At 41.0% G+C, this 23,544-nt stretch overlaps 1 protein-coding gene across 2 annotated transcripts in view; it reads right to left on the bottom strand.

Moving 5' to 3' along the window:
• Nucleotides 1-2,947: 2,947 nt before the first annotated feature.
• PIGG (phosphatidylinositol glycan anchor biosynthesis class G (EMM blood group)) overlaps nt 2,948-23,544 on the bottom strand; it is a 100,087-nt gene continuing 79,490 nt past the window's right edge. For both annotated transcript variants that reach the window (XM_075931310.2, XM_075931309.2), the window contains 2 exons: nt 20,482-20,645; nt 2,948-3,458 (listed from right to left, as the gene is read on the bottom strand). In XM_075931310.2, the coding sequence (XP_075787425.1) occupies nt 3,233-3,458; nt 20,482-20,645 (390 nt within the window). In that variant the 3' untranslated portion in view covers nt 2,948-3,232. The remainder of the gene's footprint in view (nt 3,459-20,481; nt 20,646-23,544) is intronic.

The raw sequence follows: 23,544 nt of genomic DNA, 5'->3' as shown, positions 1-23,544 counted from the left end.
TGAAGATTTAGTGCCTCTGAAAAGGTGATCAAAATGCCTCCTCTCACAACCCAAGCCAGACAAGCCCAAGCACCATAAATCCCTACTGCAACATGTACAGTAGTTGTCCATCTGCTCCCCCCTAGCTTGATCTGCACACACTCCCATTTTGTGGGAAAATATTGTAATCTTGGGAGTTAGAGCTGGTCCAATCACAAATTATATTTGCAAACTGCTGTTGACTATCACATCCCTCTAACCTAGGCTAGTGAATGGGCCTTAAGATGGTCAGAACCAAGACAATCTCCCAGGATAGGGTAGTTTTGGTAACTGCGCTTCTGTACCTACGATTTGCAGGTTGTGCCAACTGAACCATAGCAGCGCTTTGATTGGAAGCAGAGGGAGCTCACGGCTGTCAGAGTCAATGTGTGCAAGCTGCATGCACCTCACTTCCCGTGCCCTTGCTTTACGTGTGTCACTTCAGGAATATCGGTTGGGAAGAAACTACCTGGACTGAATCTAGCAACCCTGCGCATGGGCAACATTAAACAAAATCTTATGGGCCACACACAGAACTCCAATAAGCCACCACAGCGCTAACCTAAGCATGGCTTATTACAGCACTGTCCACTTATCTAGCCTCCCACAATGAAGGGTCCCCAATATATGAGGAGAGATTAATATTTCAAGGCCAGAAGGGACTGACTTCTGACTGACAGAATCTGACTTCTTTCTGGACAACCCATACAATTACAACCAGTAATTCCTGTAGTGAAGGATTTTAAATTGATTTGCTGGACCCCAAAGCAACTTTCCCTTTTGTTCTCATCCCATATCTTTATGTCTTAGCATCTCTCCTTCCACCTATCCAGTAATTACATTCTATACTAAAATTAGGAAGTATTGCTCAGGAATGTATCAAGTAAGTGTAGAAGATGGCAATAATCCTTAAGCGGTTGCCAAGCAACAAATAACCAGAAAAATAACTGACCTGAGTATAAAGAGTATTCTCACTGTGCTGTGTGTGTTCCAGACATTACAGAAAATACAAAACATTTCCTATACATATGCTACACTTAAAAGGCAAAGCACTGGATTTAATAAAGGGCCAAACTTCATTTTCGAAATACTCAATCACAGGACAACTAATGATGATCAAGAGCCATTAGCCTTTTATGTAGTTTGCTCCAGCTGAATACCATTTACAGAAGGCCAATATTTTGAGATTACTCCTTCACAGCATTTGCATTATAGTGATTAAAATGGATTGTTGGCTCCTTTTGGTAACAGAGATGTGGTGTACCAAGATAGAAGTAGGCTACTTCTGAAACTCATCATGTCTGAAAGTTGAGATGAAGGTTATAAGCAACCCTAACAAATGGGCCATTAGCCTCAGGCATGAATTAGAGCTCTCAAAGCATTTACTTTCAAACTGATGCAGTCCAAGAGGGACGGCTGAAACATATCATCTGTTAAAACCCTCAGTGCTCCTCATGTACATTTAGCTGCGATACTGATGGTGCTTATGTTACTATGAAGGCCAGAGTGATAGAGTGAAAAAAACCATACAGAAAGAATATTTAAATCTAGGAGAGTTCACATGGATTTGTTTTCTTGATGGTAGGTTGGAAAATGGCAAGATGTGCATTTACTGTGCAACATTCCCTGGGGGCATGTTGTGAGCTTTCAGGCTAACAGACAAGGGTATCCAGAGCATAAACAGGGAATCTGACAAACACACCTTTGTGCTTGAAACAGATTCTATTAGCCCTTCCACTGCTCAAAGCTCTAATGCTTCTGTAATGTGCAAAAATCAAACAAGTTAAAATCTCATTATACATGCTTAGTAATAAGAAGCAACACATTCTAGAATGGAGCATTCGGATTCTGTAAAAGATTCATTACTGTTTCAGTGCTTAACGCTTCTTATTCCTTGCATGGTGCTCAGGAAAAAGGAATACAGAGGTTTCACACACTTACATTGTACCAGAAAACTTCATTTATAGGAAAAATCCATACTTCAAAAAACTGCTAGAAAAACTGGCACTGGATTATCGTTCATAACCCATGTACTATTTTGATGAAAAGGTTAAATATACAAAGGGGAAACACAACTATCTGATAAAGGATATAAGATTTTGTGATGTCCTGCATTATTTTGTGATGACAATGTAAAAGGAAGGAAATTGTGTCATTACACATAATGGAGATTGCAAAGTTAATACCATACATTTAAAGCACGTAAGATGCATATTTCTCATTTTATAAAAGCCGGTTAGGCACTGGCATATATATTTACATACATTTGCAATTTCAGGGAATTCATGTTTTTTAATTGCATATGTTTAAAGAGAATTGAAAATATTAAATATCACAGTGATTTGTCAGGTTTCAACTATCAAAATATCTACCAATGTAGGCTTTGGATTACATGTTACCTTTACCATTCATTAACAATTAACATATATATGTTAACAAGTAAGATTTAACTATTATTTGCTCCACTCAATAGAAAAAATATATTCTTCAATTTACAAACACACTTTATTCTTATTACTAAAATCCAGAAGGTTACTTTAAAATAATGTTATTCCAGTTTATAATGGCTTACCTTTAAGATTGTATTGTCTAGCCAGAAGTAGCTATACAAGATTGTGCCCAAACCTAGCAGTTTTAGAATAACTGAAGAAATCTAAACTTCATGAGCAGTTTTCACCTATCTGAATGAGGACGGTCAAGTGGATCCCCATTTAATCTCCTACTGACCAGAATGGTGGCAAGGCCCTTAACAGCAAAGGTGACAAGTTGCAAGTCTATGAGCAACAGTGAGAAAACATCAGTTAGACTTCCTTACTAAGGAAGTTTGTAATATCTGAAGCCTCATTAAATAAGATGGTAATGACTGAGTTGGTGAAAATGGTAAAGAGATGAGTTCTGCAAGAACAGTACAGAATAAGGGAGCTGTAACTCATGATGAAAAGACAGGTTTATTCTGATTAAACATTTTGAAACACAAGTTCATTTAAATAACACATGCCTTTTGTAATTAATTTAGTCCTATTGGAATTCTACAATTTTATTGTCGGCTCCAAATGAAAAAATTGTAGAATTCCAACAGGAGTAAAATAAGTTTGCCAACCAACTAAAGCTAGTTACATTTCATAGAATAATTTAAAACTACTATTTTCATGATATAACTCCAGTCTATCCAACTGGTCCCATGATGACCAACTTTGGAACAAGATATTAAATTTCAGTCTTGGATTTTCTGAGACCGGTTCTGATCCATGGCTGTAAAGAACATGCAAACAGCAGCTGTGATGAACACCCGTATTCCCTCATAAAGAAGTTTAGGTGAGAACACACTCCATATGAACAAATGGTACCGCAGACCGGTTACCAAAATGATGTAGACTGTGACTGGAACAGAACATATCAGTGCATAGCAGAAACAACCATGACCCATTGCTGCCGAATTCCTGTTAAAAAAAAAAAAAAGTTAATGTTCATGGATTATAGAGTCATGGATTCCAAGGCTGACAGGACAACTGTAGCCATCCTCTTAGACCTCTTGAATAACACAGATGATAGAAGATTCCTCCTCCAACCACAAACTCCAGGAGCATATTCTTTACAAAAAGCATCCAATGTTGATTTAAAAAGTGCCAGTGATGAAAAATCCACCATGATCTTTGGAAAACCATTCCAATGGTTCATTATACGTACTGTCAAAAATTTACACCTTATTTTCAGTCCTGAGTTTGTCTAGCTTCAACTGTCAGCCACTGGATCATGTTGTACCTGCCTTTGTCAGACTGAAGAGACCATTATTCAATATCTGTTCCTTCTGTAGGTTCTTAGACTGTAATCAAGTCACGCCTTGGCATTCTCCTTGTTAATCTAAATAGAGTACGCTCCTTGAGTCTGTCACTGTAAGGCGTTTTCTCTAATTCTTTCATCATTCTTGCAACTCTTCTCTGAAACAACTCCAACTTATTAACATCCTTCTTGAACTGTGAGCAACAGAACTAGAAATAGCATTCCAACAGAGCTGTACTGGTGCCAAATACAGAAGTAAAATACCTCTTTATTGCTATTCGAGACCAATGTTTCCTCTAATCTTTTCCTTCCATGTGTGGAATACATATTTTGGTGCACCAAAGCACGTGCAAATCCTCACCACCAGTGAAAGCCAAAAAGCTGTGTTAACCAGCTGGGTGGCATTTGAATTTCTCCTCAGTGGCCACACAAACACAGAGCTTCCAGGGAACATTGTTCAAGATCTCCGTTTATACAACCAAGTATCACACTAGCTCTTTTGATCACATCGTCACATTCAGAGCTCATGTTCTGCTGATTATCTACCATGACCCCAAATCTTTTTAGAGCCCTTCATCCTATAAATATGGCCCACTCTTCATTCCTAGATGTATATATTTACATTTAGTTGTATTACAACTCGGAGAGCTGGGCACAAGCAAACAATGTGTGTTGTATCAGCCACAAACTTTATCAGTGATTAATTTATGTCGTCCCCCCCCCAGGTCATTGATAAAAATATTAAATAGTGTAAGGTCAAGAACTGATCCCTTCAGGACCCCACTGGAAAAACATCTGTTTAATGAGGATTCCCTTTTTACAGTTACATATTGATACCTACCATTAGCCTATTTTGATCAATTTAATGCCATTCTACTCATTTTAAGTTAGAATATCATGTGGTCCAAGTCAAATGCCTTACAAAAGCCTCAGTAACAGAAATCAATGCTATTTTACCATAATTTGTAATCTCATCAAAACAAAAAGATACCGAAGTTAGTTCAGCAGGGTCTGTTTTCTATAAACCCACGTTGATCTGCATGAACTACATTAGCCTCCTTTAATTATCTGGTATCAATGCTAGGCTGACAGGCCTATAATTACTCGGTCATCCGTTTACCCTGTTTAAACTTCCCCTCTGCTCCAGGACTTACTGAAAATCAGCATTAATGTCCGGTGAGCACCTCAGCCAGCTCTTTTAAAACTCTGGGATACATATTATCTGAACCTGCTGGTATTAATATGTTTAGCCTTACTAGCTTCTGTTTAATCTACTTCAGAGATAATAATGGAATGGAGTGTTATCACTAGGCAATGAGATGTCATTTGTCCCTTCCCCCCCCAATACAAAACTGAAATATTTATTGAACACATCTGCCTTTTTTGTACTACTACCGATAAGTCTACCATTTCCATCTACAGGCTGAACCTCTCTAGTCCGGCACCCTCAGGACCTGACGGGTGCCGAACCATAAAATTTGCCAGACCACTGGATGTCAGTATTGTCTAGCAGCATTACCAACACTGCCGCTGCTTGCTGGGCTGTTAGAGGACATTTAGGGGTAAATTAGAGCTAAATAACAGCACAGAACAGTGAGAGCCAGAACTGGTGGCTCTAAACAAACTTTACGGGACCACAGGAAAATTGGCCACACTCATGAAAAGTGGGCATCTGGCTAACAAAAATAATACTGGACGATGGATGTTTCTGGACCAAAGAGTTCTGGACTAGAGAGGTTCAACCTGTAGTAACTGACAAATACAACTGTCAGGATTCTTTTTTCCCTTAAAATGAACACCTGTTACATAGATCTCTCAACTTTTCATTCTTATCTAACATTGTTTTATTATAAAGGCACCTTTTACATGATCGTCTTTATTTAGAAGACTTAATGTCATATTTATTATTCAACGGCAATAATGCAACTAAAAAAGGTTTTCACTATTGCCTTATATAGCCTTGTCTCATTTTGTACAGCATCTCAGGCCTCTGAAGTACTTGTTGCAGCAGCAGCAGCAGCTAGCCACCACAATAAAGGTACCTAGTACTGTGGCGATGGGAGAAGTCTGTTGTATGTAGACAGATGTCCAGATGACGACTTACGTTATTTTGTCCTTGTAAAGACTCCATAAAAGAATTATGATGTTAATTTTACCAAAAAAAAAAAAGTATGCATCTTTTACGCAGGCCCCACCTTTCTGCAGAACCGCTCTATTTGAATAGGTGATGACAACTGGCCCAGGACCAAATTTTCCCTCTTTGCTGGATGCTATCAAACAGAAAAGGGTTATTTATGCCACAGTGAGAGCTCTCTAGTATAAGTAAAGGGTAATTGGGCAATGCACAAAACTTGGCACTCTCAAAATGAACTGCTGCCATGAAGCAATGTTACTGTATTAAAGTAATGTAAAATTTAGAGTATTAGAAAAGTTAACAAGCATGGTTTTATATATGCCCTACAGAAAAATATTGTATTTCAAAGAGAGAACGAGCAGTCAATTAAATCTATGTCATAAAGGCTGACAGCTGAGCATGATCCTAACCATAAATTAGTCTTTTCATAAAGTCTCATGAAATATTAGAAGACTGATGGAAGTAGTACATGGTCATTTTTCAGAAAAGCTGTTAACAGATCTCTCTCCTGATCCAAGTCCCAGGATATACTGCCTCCAGTGTCGTAGCTGCAACTCTGTGAGACTACTACAACTTTGTAACTCCCACCTGAATTCTCATTTGCCCCTTTTTCTTCCCTCCCCGTGGCTAGTAGGACCCTGCCTTACGGGAGAGCTCAGTTGGATGTTGCTCTGATAGAGTGGTCTAACCCAGTCATTGCACATTGGTCATAATAAGTTTCTTTCTGATTCAACATGGGTGGTCCAAATCCTGGTAACCCTTCTGACAGGGAGTCAGAGACTCCTAAATGTGGCAGTGCAGAGCTGGGAAGCTCTGCAGAAAGTACCCAGGACTGCAAGATGTGCAGGCCGATGCATTGCTTCTAGCACCCACAGGCAATTCCTCTGCAGTAGTGATGCCATAGGTCTGCATACCCTTTTGCCTCCCACACAGGTCTGTCTTGGCTAAGCTCTGCAAGGAGCTCTCAACCACTGCACAATATAGGGATCTGGTCAGGCTGGTGGATGGAACAAAGCCCAGCAAACGGGAAGAGTAACATGCATAAGAAAGTTTCTTTCTACAAAGATATTTTTATTTTGCTAGTAACTATGCACATCAACAGAATCCACAGATGCTAGTTTGCATAGACTCCGATTCTGACAGTGAATGACAGCTCTCTGCCTGTAACTATGTGGATGCGGTTAACTGACTAGCCTGGGCTCCCTGCGAGCACTGCCTCCCTTATGTCCCCACTCCCCGCACTGCTGCGGAGGCAGGAGCCCAGGGGAAGGAAGAGGCGGCTCCTTGGGAGCCGGAACATGCACACTGGCTCCCAGGGAACTGCATCCCTCTGTGTAAACATGTAACTGCTGAAAATGTCAGCGGTTGCACGTTTACCTGAATACACGCATTTTAACACCCGTAGTTTACATAGGCCATTAAATACATTAGTAAGTCCAATTAATGACTTCAGACCCAGCCTTGCTCTCATTGAAATCTACAGTAAAATGCCACTGATTTCAGGGGGGGGGGGGAGGGAGAGAATGGGCTACTGCAATGTATTTCCACTCTGGAAACTGACTAAAAATGGCAGGTATTATATTCATTGTAACATAGCAACTCCAGAAAAATGTGCTCAGTTTATAAATAAATGCTTTCCCCTAAATGCCAAGCCAAAGAAACAGAGCTGAGACAGAAGAATTAGCGAGGTTTCTCCCTTACCCCTTAACTCTGCAGTGAAAATTTGACCTCAGTTGCACCTGTGCATTCCTATGGTCTTCATGGGCTTGTGCAAAAGTAACACATTCTAAATTTAATGTGGGATAGTGTTAATGCAAAAATTTAACATAATCTGCAGCTCACTCAACCCTAGCTATTTGTGCTAACTGAAGTAAAAAGAAGCAGAAACTTTGTCACTAAATATAGCTAATCCAACAAAAGAGAAGACTTGTTCCATAAGAAGAACATGCTTGATTTTTGTTGCTTGGTTTTGTTTTACAGTCAATTCTCAGCGTCCAACACGCGTGAGGACAGATACGACGGGGTGAAGATTGTTTATGAATGAATGCTTCTGATGTCCATTAAACACTAAAAGGTTTGCATGAAATTGTCAAAGCATCCATGTGAGTGAGGTGACCAACTCAACAGAAATGGTGCATTTAACTGTTTTAGGCCCTTCTGGAAAAGTACAGCCCTCAATTTTTAAAACAGAAGCATTTCCCATTCCCAACATTCTCCTGCCAATACACCTGACATTATGTTAAAGTGAAAGTTTTCACAGCGTCATAAATGAATCAGTTGAAAGGACTAAATTTGGCAATTCCTGTGATTAGGGATAAATTAAGAGGAATTTTTAATGGTCTAGGAATTATTTATACATATACTGAGTGACAAAAATAGGCAAATGTTGATTTGATACCCCATACTCTAAACTGAAAAAAACCCACCACAATTTGCTATTAAATAAAGTGGAGAATGGGATGGGAAAAGGCAGGGCCCGGGATGGAGGAAGGGCTGCCTGGGACCTGCACCCTCCCAGGAAAAGCTCTCCCCAGGTTAGGGATGGCATAGAGAAGAGTGTCACATGGCTGGTGTCACCTGTGTCCCTCCCCAGCAGTTGCCTGTGATTCCATAGTCCAGCCGAAGAAGAGAAAGTTTTCAAGGGATCCAATTGGATGGGAAGATATTATTGTCCATGTGTGGAGGGGTGGGGTGTCATCGCGATCCCCTCCCCCGGGATGCACAGGGCCTCAGCCCCTCCCGTCTGTCTTCCCTCACCCGAGGTCTCCTTCCCTCGTGCTCCCCGGTCACCCCGATGCCCTGCCCCGGGTCCGGCAGGGACGGTCCGTTGTTAGTGGGGACTTAGTATCGTCTGCATCGGTGGGGGGACGTATGGGGGCTCAGGCCCACCCTCACTCCGAGCCCTGACCCAGGGCCCTAAGGTCTGGGGGGTTCTTCCCCCAGTCCTGGTTGGTGGGGGAGGGAGTCCCCGAAACACACCAACCCCCCAGGTTCCAGCACCCTGCCGTGGGTCGCTTCCTACCTCCCTTGCTACGTCGCCATGACGGCTTGGTTCCGAGGGTCTCTGCGGACGGGGCCCGAGGTGCCTCTGTCCGGCCGCCCGGCATCCTGCTGCTCATCCCTCTCCTCTGGCTGGCAGCGGTGCTCCTTTTGAGCGTCCCGCCGCAATGACATCTCCCGTAGTGGGGCGGGACCGCCTCCTCCGCTGGGTGGTGCCGCCCTGCCGGGGCACCGGCGCCGTCCAGCACCATGGGGCTCTGTCAGCTCCCTGTCCTTCCCGCCCGGCCGGGGCCGGGGCGGCACGGCCAGGCGCAGCTAGCCTGCTCCCGTGCTCGGCCCCGCCTGTGGCGGAACAAGCCGTGCAGGGCAGGAACAGGCATGGGACCGCCGCTTCGCCCCAGCACGCTGGGGATGGCTCCAGGTCAGTGCGGGGCGCAGGTGCTGCCCCGTCACACCATTCTTTTGACTCACAGTCTGTATAGAACTGAGGATCAAAGACTTCAGCGAACTAAACCGAAAGCTTCTGGATCTCCGAATTACTTGGGTTTCTGCTGGGACTTGTGTGTTTAGGCTTAATGAGAGTTTTATATTTATGTGCAACTGTGCAGATAATGTATGTGGATTATGAAATAGCCTTATTACTTAGTAGAAATTATGTGACTGTATTATGTTTATAAAGTTGGTACATAAATATGTTCATTTCTTTTATTGTTTTTGGACTTGATTGTGAGGAGACTGACCATCTGGAACCCTTGCTGACTGAATTCTGGATCTCCATGTGGCTTTCTAGGAGCTGGGTTGATGCACTAGAAGATAGGGATATACAATCTTGTTTAATCCTGTGTTAACTGCTTAAAGGGGTGGGCAGAGGGCCGCTGCGGCCCGGCCAAGCCACCAGTTAACCCTTCACATCACTAATAGAAGAGGGGTGGTAAACTCTAACCCCTCCGCCCCCGCAGAGGTTTCAAACACTTGTATAACACACTGTAAACAAAGCATGCTGTGTTGAACCTATGCAGGAGTGTAAGAGGACTGGCTGTTGATTCAAGTGCCACTAGAAACATCTCTGCTGATATTTATTCATGTTTTAGTACTGAGCAGGAGGTTGCCTCCATTTTTACTCTTAAAAGGGTCAGCTTATTTCCTAGATGAACTCCTGACACTACTGAGTACGCAAATGCACTTAAGTGTAGAAGTGCAAACCAGAATTTGCTTACTTAAATGGATGAAGAGAACTAGATCCAGAAAAATCAAAGGCTTATCAGACTCTTGGCACAGCAAATTGCTGCACTGAATGACTGCAAATTCCCTTTTCTGACTCCAAACACTAAATATAGTCCAGCTCAGGCTTTAAAAAGAAATCTCCCTTCCAAATTAATATTTAATGACATACAGGGAGGCAAAGCCAGAAACTCCTAGGCTATTTATGGATGGTCTTATAAATCCCAACAGTTCATGTTTTTCACCAAATCTTTCCCCCTATAATGCCTGCCTCTTCTATTTTCACTGACAATAGCATTGTGATGAATAGTGTGCTCAGGACAGAGAAGTCCAACAAATCCAAAAATTAACAAAAATAACCTGATCGCATCTGACTAAACATTCTCTGTTCTACTCACATATCTGTAGATTCAATATTTAGTCTTTCCGTAGACATGGATGTCACTAGACTCTCCATGCCTGGCTCATTTCATGTTCTCCATAACTCCTCTGGTTACACAAGGGGCATAGGAAGTCACTGCTTCCTTCAAAAGTTCACATGCTGCTCCTATTGGCTCTCCCAGCCTCCTGCCAACTCACTTCCTGCTTTCTTAGCATTCCTGGGGACTCTCTAGGACCTACTGTCTATGGTTTTAACCCTTAAAGGTGAGACAATCAGGGTTAGGTCTCAAGGGTCAACCATTGTGAAAGGACTTTAATAATCAGAATGGCTGGAATGTTCAGAAAAGGGTATTACCCCCCCCCCCCCACTCACCCACATTCATCAGAAGGGTATAATATGGAAGTGAACTTAAAAGAATAATAATAATAATAAAAAAAGCCTTAAACAGCAGCAACGGTCCTGTAGCATCTTAAAGACTAACCAAAAATACATAGATAGCATCATGAGCTTTCATGGGCACAACCTACTTATTCAGTTGACAAATATGGAGCCATCTGAAGAAGTGGGTTGTGCCTATGAAAGCTCATGATACCATCTATACATATTTTTGGTTAGTCCTCAGGTGCTACAGGACCATTGTTATTTTTTAAGGGTTTTTTTGGAACAGACTAACATGACTACCCCTGTGAGACTTTTAAAAAATAAAAACATTGTGTTGGCAAAAAATGTGAAAGGAGAACCACTCTTTTCTTGTACAACATCTATTACACTGAATAGTTGTGTGACTGATTGCCTGGATGGGCTGCACTGAGAATGCTATATTCAAGGCAGACAAACCCCCAAATTAATGGTTTATTATATAACTAGGTTACCAAGCCAGTAACAAAGTCGCTTCTGTAATACCACACTGGTTACTAGGAAGCCAAATGCAGTTCCCTGTAAGAGTTCCAGCCTGTGACTCATATCTAGACAGCCAAGTCTAATATAGCGTTAGATTACTGAAAACCCAATCCACTATGTGTGGTTTACCAGTTCCTAAGGACCAGACACTGATCACCAGGTCAGTACAAGTCTGAGGTCTTCTCCAATAATTATGCAGAGGCCCATCCTTTAGTAACCGTTAAACCTCCTTGCAGAAGGAATAACAATAGTTCGAATTAGGAGCTTTAATTCGAACTACCTAGTCCGTGCTGCGTGTAGCCGCGGACAGGTAGTTCGAACTACGGGGCATTTAAAAATGGCGGCGCCCGGGAACATGCAAATGAAGCCCGGGATATTTAAATCCCGGGCTTCATTTACAAGTTCGAATGCCTACATTAGCCACCCTAGTTCGAACTAGGGTGGCAGTGCAGACATACCCCAAAATACTAAAAGTTTAATCATAAAACGAATGAAGTTGGTGTAGTTAAAGGATCAATATACATACAGGTATGTGAGAAAGCCTTCGGTCAGTTTCACAGCAGAAATGGTGAGGCTGCTGATTTGTAAAAGTCTCCCTGGAACCAATTTTAAAGCTTATAGTGCAATAAATAGTTCATATAGAGTCGGTTCTTCCATGAGAATTTCAGGGTAATCCAGATTAAACCTGGAGACCTCAGTCTTTAAGGTTTAGACCTTCCCTGTTAAAGTTTAAACAGACTGTAGATTAAAAAAAAAAAATCAGGCCTGAAGCTTTTTTTTTATAACACTCTAACCACCTGATAATTCTCTTGACAGCAACTGTTGCAGAAGGGCCTTCTGATGAAGAATGAGCAGTGCAGATTGTTGATTTGAAACTAATCTATTTCTTATACATATATAAGTATACTGTCTGCATCCATTCACATAAGGCAATTAGCCTTGCAAACTATCAAGGCAGTTCACACATGGTTTACTATGTGGAATTACAACTTTGGAAGACAGATTAGAACATGATTAATTCTACGCCACAAGTCCCATCTATATGATATCTCCTCCTGATCTCTGAATAAATAGAACAGAATAATGACATATTAGGAGGCAGGCACAGATAATTAGATCATACTGCTAAACTTTCAATACAATACAGGTAAACATAAATATACTATCCTTGATTTCTATGCCTGCAAATAAATAAGTTACGGATTGCTGGTTTAGGACGTCTCTAAAATTCACATACAAGTAGACTACCTTGATTACATTTCAATGCCTCTTGTTGAGTTCTTATGAGTCATTCCCAAATTGACTAGTTCGTCACTGTCACAAATTGGCAGATCCCAGGTCACATTACATTCTTAAAAACAAAAGACAGCTGGCACCAGACCCATTTCCATAGGAACTGTAAAAATTCACATTTTGCATGAATATAGCACTTGATCACAAAATAAAAAGATGCTGTAGAATAATATAAACTTACTGGAGCAAGAACATGCTGTTCTCTGAACGATTTTACTGTGAACTAAAGGATGAAAGGCACACAACTAACGGAAAAACAACAATTGCTACTTTGTATCTAGTATCAGAGGGGTAGCCGTGTTAGTCTGAATCTGCAAAAGCGACGAGGAGTCCTGTGGCACCTTATAGACTAACTGAAGTGTAGGAGCATAAGCTTTCGTGGGCAAAGACCCACTTCGTCAGATGCATGCCCATGCATCTGACGAAGTGGGTCTTTGCCCACGAAAGCTTATGCTCCTACACTTCAGTTAGTCTATAAGGTGCCACAGGACTCCTCGTCGCTTTTACTTTGTATCTAGTTTGTTGCTTTCTCTTCATTGCTGATTTTCTTTTGGCATTACTGCTCTCCTGGTTTTTCTCTCTCACTGGATAGGAGTGTTGACAAGATTACTTTTCCCTGGATGCGCTCAACTGCATTTTTCAAAACCGATACTTATGTCCTGCTCTTCTCTTTATAGATCCTGTTGTATTTATCTGCAACACTTTCCAGTCAGTACTATCTGAAAGATGTTGGTGAACTGTTAATTTAGCCCTCACAGATTTGTGAAAGACTGGCCCAATTCCTGTGGCATCCCAAAATACCCTCCTGTAACACAGTAGCTAAAAATTGTTTCCTGCACTCCATATGACATTGCTCAGATTCAACTAATTCCAGTTAACTTTGAAAATAAAATTGAAATAAAAAATTACTGAGAAACACTATCTGGTGTCTAATCTTCAGCTGAATTACCTCTGCTGCAATCCTTTCGCCCACTTTTTTATAACTCTATTTAACAAGAATTGTAAGGCATAACCCGCATTGACACGCAGAAGGACTGACTGGTTTTGTTAGGTCTTCTCCATCTCAAGTTGGTGTTGATCCTTTGGTACTGGTGATGAATCAGCCCAGATACTGTTTGTTTTGTATTCATGTCACAAGACCACAGTAAGGCTTGACCACAGTTTATGTCCTCTTCCCCAAACCATGGAGGCCAGAAGGTTTGGAGAAGCTTTTCGCAAGAGCATTAAGCCTCACACGTTTCCTCAAGAAACAGGATTGGCTACCGGAGGGGCTTATGCCATTTTATAAATTATGGGGAGGTTGCAGACGATGCTGTCAGAGTAATGCAGTCTCTGATATACCCTTGGTTTTAAGTGGCTGTTAATCCTTGGGACTTCATTGGTCTGGGTTTCAGCATCAAAAGGGGGAAGGCAAGTCAGAATGGAGCCTCCAGGGCCTGGGCCATTTTCACCACGTGCTGGACACGTGGCCTTCACAAGCTATGGATTTAATCATGTTTCATCCACCGGCCAAAAAAAAATCCAGATGTCTGTTCCTGCCTTAGCAAGCTGCCTCAAAAGAACCCAGTGTTTGACTCAAGGTCCATCTTGTACAAGTAATTGCTTCCAGAAGGCATTTTAATGATCTGTGAATCACAGATACTCCTTTCTATGCCATTCGTGCATGTAACAATTGGCTTCCTAATTGCCGTCATTCAAATTGGGCACTGTTCTAACCACTAAAATACTACAAGTACTGCTATTTATTTTATAGGCAGGCTACGGCACCTAACTACAGACAGAAACAGATCTAAGGTGGTTCTTGTCTTAACTTGGGTTGGAAGTAGCTAAGGCAGCAATGGTGCCAACACCTTCCTACAGCTATATGTGCTAACCGGTCGGTGCAGGCTCTGGGCTTTTAACAGGCACTGCTACTAGAAGATTCCACCATCTTAGCTGCACCAGGGTTTCATATCCAAGAGAGGGAATAAGGAGAGGGCATTTGAAGCTGAGTGCTTATCTCACCTCTCTTTGTTATGTCTGTAAGACATTTTCCAAACACAGAGAAAGTGTGAACGCATCTGAATATGCATATGCATATGCATCAATTTATTAAAGTAGTCAGAATCAGTAAACTGTTGTAATAATTGGGTTAAAACTTGTGAGCTCAAATGTTGGAAAGGAAGTGAAAGTTCATAGTAGTTTATACTGACTAAAAGGAGAGAGACTTGATTCGTATAAGCAGAAGGGCTAAGATATGACTACACTATGGATGCAATTTTAAAAATAAACAAACCAAAAAAATACAAGAAAACTTAGAACCTGAAGATAACTGACCAGAATTTGTGCCAGAAGTTAGATAATGACCAGGGTCTTAAAAGAATGGTCAATACCATCACACCCTTAAAGAAAGACTTTTAGGAGAAAAAACATGGATTTTTGGAGGATTCCCTCCAAAGTTTCATTTTTGTTTTACTGTTCAAAGAAGTCCCATGCAAAAACATCATAGTTTACTTGTAACATTAACATGCCATGTTTTCAAAAATGTCCATGTATTTATACACATTAGAATAGGGTGTCTGAATTTAAGAATTTAATTCTGCTTAGATTTATGACTGTTAACCCTTTTCACCTGTTTTGCATGGCTGAACATATCGGGAAGCTGAAGACCAAGCTGTAAGAAAAACACAGCTTTTGCTAGCCATACAAAACTAAATGATCACATTAACGAGCAGAGCTGTGTTGGGACAGACTGGCAAGCTCATACTTCCTCCTCCCCCTACCGCTCAAAAGCTGCTACTGGGCTCTCCAGAATTTGAGCTTTCATTAAAAATATAAACTTAAACCTCTAGCAATTAGGGTTGCAAAGAAAACCTTCAAAATGTGAACAGAGTGTGAACCAATGCAGGGGCAGGAACTTGTTTGCAGACAACAAAAAGCTGCAAATTGCCCCAGCTCATCAGAGACCAGGTCTACACTACAGCCAAAGGTCAGCTTAAGAGACATAATTCCAGCTAAGTAAAAAACATACCTGGAGTCGATGAATCTTAAGCTGAGTTTCTGCACCATCCTGACAGCAGGAGGTCAATGGAAGAGACGCTCCCATCAACTTCCCTTCGCCCTTGTGAGGAATAAGAGTTTGGTGCCGACAGGGGCAAGCTTAGCGTTCAAGTGAATGGGTCTTCACTAGACTAGTTAAAATTAAATGCTGAAAGATCAAGCGCCGTAGTGTGGCTCTTCCAGGAAGTGAAGACGTGACCCCAGTGAGGTGTTAACACTAATAACGTAAATTTCCCCTATTTTATTGCTGATCAGAGCACGTAGAAGAAAGAAGCAATCATTTCAAAAAGCCTACTCAATCTACCTGCTGCAGAGAAGACTAGTGCTTATTCTCTACCCCCACCCCACCCACTTCTCAATGAATGATGCTGCCAAGACGACAAAGAAGAGGAGTGAAGCCAGATGGAGCAGCCAAAGAGAAACCAAACTGAGCCTACCCACACAATCCCCCCTGATTTCAAAACCTTGCATTGCTGTAGCCAGACTCTCTGGCTCTTACATGCCATTTTCTGTTCTACTTATGAAACATGTAACTGCACAACCAGGCCAGCCACATGGGAATGCTCCCACTTGGTCTCCAACACATTACACTTTCATCTAAACTTCGATGAACTCTAGCCATAGCTAGATACACAACAATGACTATCATTAGGGCCCTACCAAATTCAGTCCATTTTCGTCAATTTCATAGTCATAGGATTTTTAAAACTGTAAATGTTATTTCAGCTACTGAAATCTGAGATTTCACAGTATTGTAATTGTCAGGGTCCTGACCCAAAAAGGAGTTTTGGGGGTGTGTGGGTGTGTCACAAGGCTATTGTAGGGGAAGTTCAGGTTCCTTTACTTGTGCTTTGCTGTTGGCAGTGATGCTGCCTTAACAGCTGGGCAGCTGGAGAGCAGTGATTATTGGCTGAGCCCTGCCAGCAGCAGCAACAACACAGAAGTAAGGATGGCATGGTACGGTATTGCCACTCATCTGCACTGCTGCTGGTAGGGTACTGCCTTCTGAGCTGGGTTGCTGGCCAACAACCTCTGCTCAGAGCTGGGTGGCCAGAGAAGGCAGTGCAGACATAAGGATGGCAATACTACTTCCCTCTCCTTCAAAATAACCTTGCAAGTGCCCTGCAAGTCCCTTTTGGGTCAATACCCCCAATTTAAATTGAGAAATATGGATCTCCCTTGTGAAATCTGTGTGCTATAAGATAAAAGTACATGATAGATCAGATTTCATGGGAGGGAGACCAGATTTCACGGTCCATGTGCTGCATTTTTCATGGCCATACTATAGTTTAAGACATGTTCTCTGCATTTCATCTTGGATTTTGAGGAGGTAAGTTTTAAATCTCATCACCTCTGTATGTTGAAATTTCTGTCACAGCATTAGGTTTGAAAGTTCTCTCTGAACACGGTGCTGGCCAAAGTACTTGCTTAAAAGATGAACACAACATCTTTTCCCATATTTTATCTTTTGCCTCTTTTTATTAACATGTAGCACATTATTCTGTACACTTGAGAATCAATAAAAATCGATCTGAGAACAAACTAGTTCAGTTATGAAGATAAATAACTTCTCAGCACATTCTGCAGATATACTAAACGTAAAAACCCTCTTCATGTTAAGGACAAGACTTAATATGAAGAACAATTGAGGGGAAGACAATAAAGTGCAATCTGTTATTCATGAGGGAATTCTGTACCACTGCACAGTGCAGAATTTTGCAGCAATCAGAGATGTTGGCTGCCACTAAGGGCTGCTGGAACAAGAAAGCCCAGCTCACAAATAAAAGACGAGGCCAGGGGAGGACAGAGTTCCCAGTATGCTCCAAAGAAAGGAGACAGTGCTGTGCAGGAAACTCCATGCAAACTTGGGACCCAACATCCATCTGCTTTCTCCCTCTGGGTCCCTGGGCTTAGGAGGGTAGCAGGTGAGAATGCCTGATCTGGAATAGCGGGGGGGGGGGGGGGGGGGGGGGGGGAGGAGAGCTGCAGCTGGCTTCTGGGAAGCAGGGGATTGTTTGACACTCCCCTCCCCTCCAGCTGGGTTCTGTGGGAGAGTGGGCAGAGAAACACAAAATGTAGATGTTTCCGGTGTAGATTTTAAACCCGGCCAGGCTACTGCCAGTGGCAGGACCTGGATACGCAACATGGATTCTTCCCTCTCTATAATATTATTACATGAACATAGTGGGAGCAATTCTTTTCTTCCTCCTGTGCTGATGGACAGGGGCAGCAGCAGCAGTATTTTAAAAAGCAGTATCATTGCTGCAATTCCGAGAAAATTCTTGCTTTGCCTCTTTATAGCGATGAAAAATTGACTTTGAAATAGGTTACATGAGCAGTGCATGCCTCTGAATTTATACTGAGGGTAAAAGGATTACTTTAGATAAGGTACAAGCTAGGGATAAAACTGTCTGAAGATTAAATGGGGGAGGAGCTATCCTGAGCTATAGTATTTCCTCTAACCAACATATCCTCATTTTATTTTGTCAGCACTGTAACAATTTTACAGTCACTTAAGTAATAAGCCCCTTATATTATTTGTGAAAGCCTATTAGACAAGCAACAAACTTAAGTTTGTTGAATGACATACTGCTGTTATAAATATTAAACATTTTATAGCTATTAGCATACTATTGTTCTGAGCAATTTCCACCTACAATATCTGAAAAAGCTCTCATTCAACCGAATGCCTACTATGCCAATAGATCTACAAAAGATTTATTAAAACCTAAGATGATGGCTATAAAACTATTTTTCATTTCCAGGAGATATTCAGCAGCACACCCTGAAACCAAGCTCATTAGGCCAATTAAAAGAATGATTCAAACTTTAAGCATTTGAAAACTAGTGAGAGGCACAACAGCAAATTGGGAAGTCAGCAGCAACTTTACTGCTACACTAGGCATATTTAACAATGTATCACAAGAGGTCTATATAAAGAATGTTTAGAGCATAAAAGGCTTTTTAAGACCTAGAGTTGCAATATGTTTAAAGTAGTGAGTCAGACCTGCAGACCCCTTTCTTCTCTCCAGTGTTTCAGCCTCAGTTCTAAGGAAAGTAGAACCTCAGCACTGAACTGATAATCCCTAAATGTAAAGGAAAAAATACTGGGTCTGTCCATACTGCAGTTAAAGTCCCATGGCATGACCATGCCAGCTGATTTGGGCTAAGTGGGTGTTTAACAGCAGTGCAGATGTTCGGGCTCAAGTTAGCCTTCAGGTTCTAGGACCCTGCAAAGTGGGAGGTCCCTGAGCCTGAACCTCTACTCTGCAATTAAACAGCCCCAGCCCCATAAGTCCAAGACTGCTGGCACAGGTCAATTGTAGGGGTCTACAGTGGAGACATACCCACACAGACCCAACCTAACAGTATCTGCAGCAGCAAACCGTGAAAGACTAAAGATGTTGCAAGTTCTACCCAAAATACAGCCAGTTCCCAGCTTACGAACGAGTTACGTTCCAAACACTTGGTTGTAATTCGATGTGTTCGTAAGTTAGACCCCATTCATTTCAATGGGACTGTGTTTTTCGTAAGCACGGATTACCGTTCATAAGTCAGGGCCACGCTTAATGGGAGGCTAGTCGTAAGTGCGGTTGGTCGTGCGTCAATGAGTTTGTAAGTCAGGGACCGGCTGTATTCAGATGAAACATTATTAGCCTGCTGCATTTGACCTTAACCAACCAAAAGCAACAACCAAAAAAAAAGGGGGGTGGGCGAGGTGGACAAATATCTGGTAAACTATAGAGCAAAGGGATGCATTTTATATCTCAAAATTGGAGAATTATCCTTTCCAGTTTTCAACAGTACAAAAATATTTTTTTAAATAATGTGCTAACTTTTGAGTGTCAAATTACTCCTAATTTATACAAAATTATGTACTAGACCTCAAACATCAATCCCTTTGACATAATTTCAAATTTATAAAAATACTTACAAAAATGCAACATTTTCTTTAACAAATTCTTTAAACTCTGAATGGATTCCTCAGTGAGCCATTGCTAAAGTTACACTGATAGAAGTAAGGAAGAATTTGTTCGGTCTCCAAAAATCCAACTTAAAACTGAGAAACATTTATGTTGCTGCAGGGGCATATTATTCAGCAAAATCTGTATGAGTTTCTATTTAAGCTCTCTCATAACACTGCTACAAAGTATCATCTTTGTTATAATGCATTTTAAAAGTGTTATATGAGCCATTCTCCCTTTGGAAAAGATGACAGGTTCCCATCTGCATGAATACAGTACATTGTCCAGAGTAAAGTTTTCAAAATATTCTTAAAACCTCAAATTTTAAACCTGAAACCAAAGTAAGAGAGTTACAGGAACTTTGTGTTACTTCTCTCCCTTGCAGCACCATGAACGCTGTTTTACCCCACTCTGCTGGGCACTGGTTATACTGACACAGATGGAGAGAGAATCTACTGACAAATGAAAGAATGGAAATGGGAATACAACAACCACTCTCATGAACGTGAAGATGATTAAAAACCCTATGGATCTGGCACAGTTTTGTTAAACATGAGAATACAAACAGACGGAGGATTAAAAGTTACCTATAAAAAGGACAGAAAGAGCAACAATGAGCTAAAGTTAAGGAGGGAAAAGCATATTAGCTCCAGTTTCTAAAATGGGTTTACATCATGGAGATGCTTTTCTTCATCTGTGATAATCATTTATTACTTTTAATTTGATTAGCTTTTAGTTCAGAGAATTACCTGCTAACTTCAGAACTCAAGTAGCACAGCAAGTGAATGGCCCAAAGCAAAGGTCCTGCATACGTTGCAAACCCTGTAAGAAAAACTGCTGGTATTTCCACATAGTTGTCTAATCCCACAAAACCAGCTGAAATATCCACTGAAGCAATACTATTTGAGTTCCCCTGAAAATAAAACAAAGATATCGCTTAGACGTCTGAAAGGTGGAATGAGTTTCCAATCTGCTTTAATAGTAGATTAACAATTCAGAAAATTAGGACTTCTTCTCTTTGCTTTTCCTCAAGATCTAGCCTTAAAATATATGCTTTACGTTAGTACCTAGAGCATCAGGCAGAATAAATTAATGTACAGATTGTGCAAGAAAAATCTCAAGCGTTATTTTAAACAATTATTTGAATCCAATCAATAAAAACAAACAAAGAAAGGTCAAAACAATACTGAAGGGTTTAGTTTACAATCTCCTTCCTCTCTCTTGCAGGCAATTGTTTTCAAGACAGTTAAAGCAGCCAAATCTGACCGGTGCAATCACATGGAAGCCTCAATTGCCAATGGTCATCCCCTCCTGACAATTTTGCATTCTACGTGCTTTTGAATAAAGTTTTACTAATATGAACCTCCACATATTTTCAATTGCTATTTTCTTGATTATGAAGCAGACACTGGAATACTAACCGAAACCTCAATTCAATGTGGAGACTTTAAAAGCTATTCTTTACTTTTAGCTGTCGCTGCTTATGAACATCAATTTCAGCATGAAGACAACAGTCTACACTTTTTAGGGCTCTATAATTAATGAAGACTTAAGTAACCTTTGCTTCTAGTGTCACTGTATGCTCTGAATTAAACAGCAATGATAAAGCCATAGGGCACTTCCAGGAAATTAATGATCCAAAGGAAGGAGTGGATGCCTTGAGGCTCAGGAAAATAATGATCAGTCAAGCTTGCTGAAAAATTCATTGAAGTTCACAAGCTATTGACTTACAGTAGCAACCTGCCACAAGAAAAAAAAATTGATTTAACTGTATTAAATTTGTTACAGTTGTTAAATCCAAGGTTTAAAATTTTATTTTTTTCCATCTTCCAATACAATGTAACAAAGCAAAAAAGGACCAGGAGTCAAAGTAAACAGGCTTTTACATATCTTCATGTGAATAGCACGTCTCAATTATACTGATCCAGCCACAGTCAAATTAACATCTTTCCTCTAAATATAATTATTTCCCAAAATTTACAATAAAAATACTGTATACAAAGTTAAGAAAAGGTCCCTGATAATTTCCCTGACAAAATCATGGCCAGCAATCCTCAAACCTCATACGGAATATAGCCTCACAAAGCAAGAAAAAAGTGACAGCAGTTCCTTATGACTGACCTCCCAGAACAAAGCCAAGCCAAGCCACATATCTCCTTGCCACAGGGATGAAAATACTCATTAAACTAACCAAGGCCAGAAGGGAAAAGAGAAAGAAAAATGTTACAGTCCCAAATCACTGTCCATATAGAATGTTTCCTTATACTCTATACCCCCAGCATTACCTTTAGGGTTAGATTACAGCACCCTTATTCTCACAACGGAACAGCTCTACTCATTGAAATCAATTAAGCTTCTCAGAGTAAGGTACAGTTCAGTGTGTTGATTAAAGACAGCAGAACTTGGCCCGTTCGGCTTTTGACTGAAATGATATACTTACAATAGTTTTCACCTCACCTAAGCTATATTAAAGTTGCACATTATTCCAGTTCAGAGACTTTGTATACCTCAAGTTAGGGACATAAGTAGATTTACCTGTTGCTATTTTAAAAGTCAGTTAACATTTTTAGATTAATTCTTCATATTGCAGTAGCACCTAACACTCTAGTCATGAACCAGAACTCCATATTAAAGTGGAATATTTTTTAAAGAACCAGTGTGATCCAGTCAAGGTGAATGAATTTGATTTTACAAGCCTATGTTTTTGCCTGTGCTACAGTCCATGATTAAAATATTTATTGGTGTTACCCGATCTTTTCCCCAGTTAAAGAAAAACAGTTGCAATAAATATGTATACTATGACAAGAAATCAAAGCACTTCTGAGAATTTGGCAAAACACCTTCTCAAATGTGTTATTAAACATCTTAATTAACATGGACCACAGGAGTTATAAAACAGCTTTTAAAATTTTTACTCTTTGTCCACTTAGTTCTTCAGTGTTCTCTCTGAAACTACCCCTATTAATATCTCCTGCCCCCCCTTAATGGACTTTACATATTTCTTTTTGTATATACTTTATTTCTGAAGTTCTACTCCTTCCACAAATTACCAATCCCTGTTGAGTAGCTGATGTTAAACTATTAAGAATAAAACATTCTGAAAGTTGTATCACTATTCTCAGAAGCTGCTCTTTCCCATATGTGACAGGATATATTTTATTATATTATATTTTATTAGTAACAGCCCTTGGGGGGGGGGGGGGGGGGGAGAGAGAGAGACACACACACACACACACACACACACACACACACACACACACACGCAATCACTATTTATATGAACAGTCCTATGTGGATACAAATGCATACCCAGGATGCGGATATAAATCGGTAGCCACAGAACCACAGGACTCTCCCAGGAACCACAATGACAAAAGAACCACAATGGAGCCACCGCCTCTGGGAACAAGTGCCCTGTGATAGCAGCTCCTCTGGTGCAGCTGTATCACCTGCAGCTCCAGCCACTGAGGTGGGCACCATGTCCAACAACAGGCCCCTGGACCGGAGGAAGAGACAGCTGCATGGAAGGGACAGGGCAGGGTTGGGGGTGGTACAGTGCACTGGAGGAACTGCCGGCACAGTGTACTGGCTCCTGGGAGTGGCATCATCATCTTTTGCTCCTTTCATCACTGCAATCCCAGGGAGAGCCCTGCAGTTCTGCAGATACCAATTTATATCCACAGGTATAAATCTGCATTCGTGCAGGGCTCTATATGTTGTCTGTATGTGCATGCAAATGTTACACCATCCTATATAACTTTATTCTCTACCAAGTTAACTGAAATGTAGGGGGCTCATCCTTCATGAGTAGT

Source organism: Pelodiscus sinensis, chromosome 6 (assembly GCF_052426305.1).
Source record: "Pelodiscus sinensis isolate ZL-2025 chromosome 6, ASM5242630v1, whole genome shotgun sequence".
Classification (NCBI taxonomy): Eukaryota; Metazoa; Chordata; order Testudines; family Trionychidae; genus Pelodiscus; species Pelodiscus sinensis.
Note: the sequence above shows the minus strand (reverse complement) of the source record. Positions and strands in the feature narration are given on the sequence as shown.